Here is a 5350-nt window from a genome sequence, read left to right as displayed (position 1 = left end):
CAAAGCCCTAGCTTACTTCCATTTTTTTTTCATTTCAGTTCACTTAGGAAACCGGAAACCGGAACCAGGAACAAAATATTGAAACCGCGCTAGAACCAACATGAACCGACATGTTGTAACCAAGTTATCAACCTATAATTTGAAACACATTAAATCAAACCAAACCAAGCCCGTTACAACCCGCTTTCAAACCCAAACCAAAACCAACCCAACCATTCCCCCCTTCAAAACCCAGCTTTGACCAAGTCTGCCCGAAAACCATAACCCGTTTGAGTAAAACAAAACCCGGTTTATATTAAACACCCTAACCCAGCCCAAAACCATGTCCAAAAAGCCCAATAAAAAAAGCCCAAAAACAACCTTTTTAATTTACACTCACATCCACTCTTCGTCTTTCTCACCGAAACCCTAACCCTAACCGCCGTCTCTGCAACAATGCCGCCGAAGTTCGATCCGTCACAAGTCGTCGACGTCTACGTCCGCGTGACTGGCGGCGAAGTCGGAGCGGCGAGTTCACTCGCTCCAAAAATCGGTCCACTCGGTCTCTCACCGAAAAAAATCGGAGAAGACATCGCAAAAGAAACCGCAAAGGACTGGAAGGGTCTCCGAGTCACCGTTAAACTCACCGTGCAAAACCGTCAGGCGAAGGTCTCCGTTGTGCCGTCCGCCGCGGCGTTAGTCATCAAAGCGCTAAAAGAGCCGGAGCGTGACCGGAAGAAGGTGAAGAACATCAAGCACAGCGGTAATATCTCGCTTGATGATGTTATTGAGATTGCGAAGATTATGAGAGCTAGATCTATGGCGAAGGAGTTGCAGGGGACTGTGAAGGAGATATTAGGAACGTGTGTTTCGGTTGGATGTACTGTTGATGGAAAGGATCCGAAGGATTTGCAGCAGGAGATTGCTGATGGAGATGTTGAGATTCCTCAAGATTGAGTGGAGATTGTTATGAAGGTTTGTTAGTTTTTTATTTTATGTTATTGTTTGTTTTGGTTTTGGTTTTGATCTGGATATTTATGAATCTCTAGGTTTATCATATTGACCGTTTTATGAATGAATTTGGGGATAAATTGTCAGATTGTTTAAATTTTGACCTATAATATATCATATATTCTATAAATGTGTCTCATTACCTGATATCTAATTTTGTTTGGGAATAGTGTGATGCGTATCATGTATTTTACTATTATATTATGAGTTGATTTGATTTGGAATTTTATAAACATCTAGGTTTATCATGTTGACAGATTTAATGAGTGATTTAGGGGATAATTTGTTGGCTTATTCAATTGTTGAGTTTAACTGATATATCTGTTTTTAGTTGATTTAGTTATGTTAGATAGTTTTATGATATAACATGTTTTTTCATAAATGCTTTACTCTGTGTATATATTGACTAACATTAGGGTTTATGAGATCATAATTTATTGCATGGAATGGAGAAGTCTAGATTTTGTAGGATTCTGTGGAGATAGGTGATTTGAAAAGTTTGTTGTGTTTTTGTTTGCTTTGAGACCATGTGTAGTGGTCAAGCTCAAGGTTTAAAAAAACGGAAACGAGTTTCGAGGCGTTTTCCTTGAAAAATAAATATAGAATTTATATATGTTATAAACTTGGTTTTAAATTGCGTGATGCGCTCCGATGCGTTTAGTCCAAAAAACTGATGCGCGATGCGAGCGCGTCACGTATGTGATGCGTTCTTTATAAAAAAATAGTTAAAAATTATTTATACATAAAAACTTATAAAAACATACTTAAAGTAAAACAACTGACGTAATTAGAAGATAAGAGTTGTGTTTTTTGGTTCAAATCAAGCATACTAAGATGTTACTTATGGAAAAAACCGAACACAGTTCATAAAATCTGGAAAAAAAGCATAAGAAACAATGTTGCGTGCATCAGAGCGCATTATGCGAAATGCGCGCAATATTCTCGCATCACCTAAACGCACACATCAGCTGTTGCGATGCGCTCTCATCAGTGCATCGGGCGCATCACGCATAATGCGCGCATTTTAAAACCAAGGTTATAAAAATAATAATACTAACTAAATTTATAATTTATAATCAAATTCATCAAAAACACACATAAAAAGACATAAATTGCTTGAAATTGACACAAATAGTCAAAAAACATCAAAAACAAATATCAGAAACCCCTGAGGCGCACCTAAGGCGCCGCCTGTTTAGTGTCTAAGCCCCTTTCAGGCGCACGCACAATAGAAACCCCCCTGGGGCGCGCGCCTCAGTTTTGTTTTTGGGCATTTCGTCTAGAGGCACGCTTTGAGGGGCACATGGTCAAGCCCCATAATAACCCCCATAGATGTGGGGTGATATGACATGTGGCAAGTGTGTAAGAAAGGGGGGTTACATGACCTGAGTATGTAGTGGGGGGTTATAGCCCAATATAGCGAGAAACCAGGTATGTGTGTATATATATATTTGACAGAGAGAGAAACCAATGTATGGCGCCGCTATGCATATCACGGCCATCAAAAAAATTCAACCCATAGCGCTCGGGGGGCAGTGCCCTGGCGCTATGTGGCGCCATGCCCGAGATGGAGCTTTTAAAAAATTTCTAGTTTTCTGACAGTTTTATGAATGATTTTGGGGATATTTTTTTTCAGACTGTTCAAATTCTTTTGAGTTTTAATCACATACATGTTTTTCGCTACTTGTTAGCAATATGTGTTGGTGAATAATGTGACGTTGCATCTTCATTATATCAACATGATAAGGAATGTGAAAGAGACTATTAGCTATTTTTGAACCTGGCCTTGTATATTCACATCATCTACTTTACGAATTATTTTTGGGTCCTTTTGTCAAATTGTTTAGTTTTTGAGTTTGAATCACATACATGGCTTTTTTACTTGATCTTATTGTGTTGGTGAATAGTGTGATAAGGATTAAATTTTCCAGTGCAGTTAGATGTGGTTAATAATAGGAATAGATTACGATTAAGAGCCGTAAAACGTCTTTTTTACTTATTCTAGTCGTGTTGGTGAATTATGTGATCCTGCATCAAAAGGATGGGGAATGTTAAGGTGATTAATAGCTGCCATTATTGAAACTGTATTTTTAAAAGGTTTTTATTTCTAGTTGTTTCGTTCTGTCTATATTATCTAGTTGTTAGATTCTGATCACTGGTTTTTGGTTATTTTGTGCATCTTGTTATATTGAATACTAGTTTAAGATCCCGCGAGTTTCGCGGGTGGCTTAATACAAACATATAATATCTACTGGTATTGAGATGAACTTTGTAATGAAAGAATTTTTCAATATAAACGTATAAATATCTACTGCCATTGAGATGAACTTTGTGTAACTATATGGATATAGATACAAACACTTTCAACCATAGCTTCAAATGTAATGTGACATACAAATGGTAAATTTTAGGCGGATATTGCATTTCTGTGATGCTTCGCTTGGTTTGATGCTTAGGATATGTATGAATTGTGAGGGCAAACGACATTTTAACTTGATCGGAGTAAATAGTTGCATGGTGGATTTATATGGCATCTAAAATAAAGATAAGAGTACCATACACATTAAAATATATCATAGATGTGGTTATTCAACCCATTATATTTTAATAGATGTACATTTGGATCATATTTTACAGCAAATGTTGTAAGAGTTTAAAATCTCAGGGTTAAATGTCATCCAATGTGAATTAAATTAAAAAAGCTTACAATCTTCAAACAACATTGACTAATTGCTTGCCACGTGTCAGATAAAAGATATAGATAATCGATACTTAAATTAAAATAACAAATTAAAATGTGAACAACAAATCCCTCCTATACTAAATTATAAATATGACTTTTCAACTTCTCAATATTTGTCCAAAATTTGAAGATAATAAGTGTAACTTTTTACATCTGAAGCTCTTCTTCCTAACCATCATATATAATATAACGAACAATAAATACATATCTAATCAAAGTTCTGAATAAACAAAAATTCAAATATATATTTGCAACCAACCTACACTTTTCTCTCCAGAGTAGAAAATGACTTGACATGGGCTTGATTTCATAAGCTTTTATTCTAGACCATTGCTTTCCACGAACACTTAAATTTTGAAAAAAAAACGCAAAAATTTATATACACTCGAGAAAGAAAAACAATAATTTATAACCACAAAAACGAAAATTTCAAGTATCAAAGGAAAAGGAACATAATCAATCTATAACTCGCTCACAACAACATTGGAGTAGGCAATTACCTTTGCAACTGATTGGAGGAGACCGCGAACAAAGAGAACCGAGAACTTGCAGCGAAGTAGATATCAAAGAAAAACACATTCAATCTATAACTTGATCAGAGACAAACTTATGGAAGCAATTACCTCTTCCGCTTATACCTTTGCAACGACTTTAGATGCATCAATTTTGGCAACGGCGTTTGTTGAATCGACATTACATATTTCTAAATTTGTGCACGTGTTCTTCATCAAAACACATATATAGGTTACAGTTCCTAACCAAATCAACCATTTACTTCTTCATCACGTCGATAATATCATCCATCTTCCCATACATAGCTCTTAGTTTTCAGCTCGCTACAACATAAAAACTAAATAATATCAGTTATTCTAAATCACAATACTGGATGTAACTTGAGAATATGTACCAGCAGTTAAAAGCCCATGGGTATCTCCACCAGAAGTATTGAATGGCTGCATAAAGTTACATGTAGAATAAGATTGTAAATATAGTGTGAAATAATCATTGATACAAAGAGCTAGAGGTGACAATTTTGACCTATATACTTATAAATGGGTCATTTTGGGTCAATTAGTAATATTCTTTATAGGGAACATAATGACAGTCGCCCAAAGTCTTGATTCCCGATAGCAACATGCTTCAAGTTAAATGGTTCCTGGTGACCCATATCAGCCCGAAGAGACCCCCATGTAGAATTTGGATCACCTCTAGCAAATTCAATACCGTCAAGGGCATCCTAAATTATATATAAAAAAAAACTCTCATCGTCTAAAATATCCATGTATTAACAATATAACGAAAGAAAAGGATAATAACATGCCTGCACCAAAGGTTTAATGTTGAGCGGATCGACCGCTTGTTCTTGGCTGAATCCTTTGAAATATTGAAACGAACCGTCATTAAAGATCAGAATTTATATATAGAAAAGATTAATAGAACCTATTTTTGACATGTCATAGTACCACTGTTGAATACCCATATCGGTGTTGCATTTAAGTCCTCTGCCAACTGTAAGAATACCAGATATTTCAAACAAGTATGAAATTTAAATATCAAGAAATGCATAGTGTCAAACTTATGTCACCTGGAGAAATTCGAAGTAGCCAAGCCCATCAT

The 5350-nt window shown here is 35.8% G+C and overlaps 1 protein-coding gene and 1 long non-coding RNA gene across 2 annotated transcripts; one reads left to right on the top strand and one right to left on the bottom strand.

Annotated features, from left to right (window-relative positions):
• Nucleotides 1-378: 378 nt before the first annotated feature.
• Nucleotides 379-1120, top strand: LOC110890907 (60S ribosomal protein L12). Its single transcript, XM_022138552.2, has one exon. The coding sequence runs from the start codon at nucleotides 436-438 to the stop codon at nucleotides 934-936; it is 501 nt and encodes a 166-aa protein (XP_021994244.1). The 5' UTR covers nucleotides 379-435; the 3' UTR covers nucleotides 937-1120.
• A 2809-nt stretch (nucleotides 1121-3929) lies between these two features.
• LOC110887261 lies at nucleotides 3930-4877 on the bottom strand. Its single transcript, XR_002563187.2, has 4 exons — nucleotides 4772-4877; nucleotides 4641-4686; nucleotides 4234-4569; nucleotides 3930-4079 (listed from the first exon to the last, which is right to left on the bottom strand). It is a non-coding gene; the product is annotated as an uncharacterized LOC110887261 (long non-coding RNA).
• Nucleotides 4878-5350: the final 473 nt, after the last annotated feature.

The sequence above is a fragment of the Helianthus annuus genome, chromosome 11, assembly GCF_002127325.2.
Source record: "Helianthus annuus cultivar XRQ/B chromosome 11, HanXRQr2.0-SUNRISE, whole genome shotgun sequence".
In the NCBI taxonomy this organism is placed as follows: Eukaryota; Viridiplantae; Streptophyta; class Magnoliopsida; order Asterales; family Asteraceae; genus Helianthus; species Helianthus annuus.
The sequence above is the reverse complement of the archived record's forward strand: the minus strand, read 5'-3'. Positions and strand labels throughout refer to the sequence as shown.

Excerpts from the sequence above, each read along its gene's own strand:
- LOC110890907 (XM_022138552.2), top strand. The coding sequence starts at position 436 with ATGCCGCCGAAGTTCGATCCGTCACAAGTCGTCGACGTCTACGTCCGC.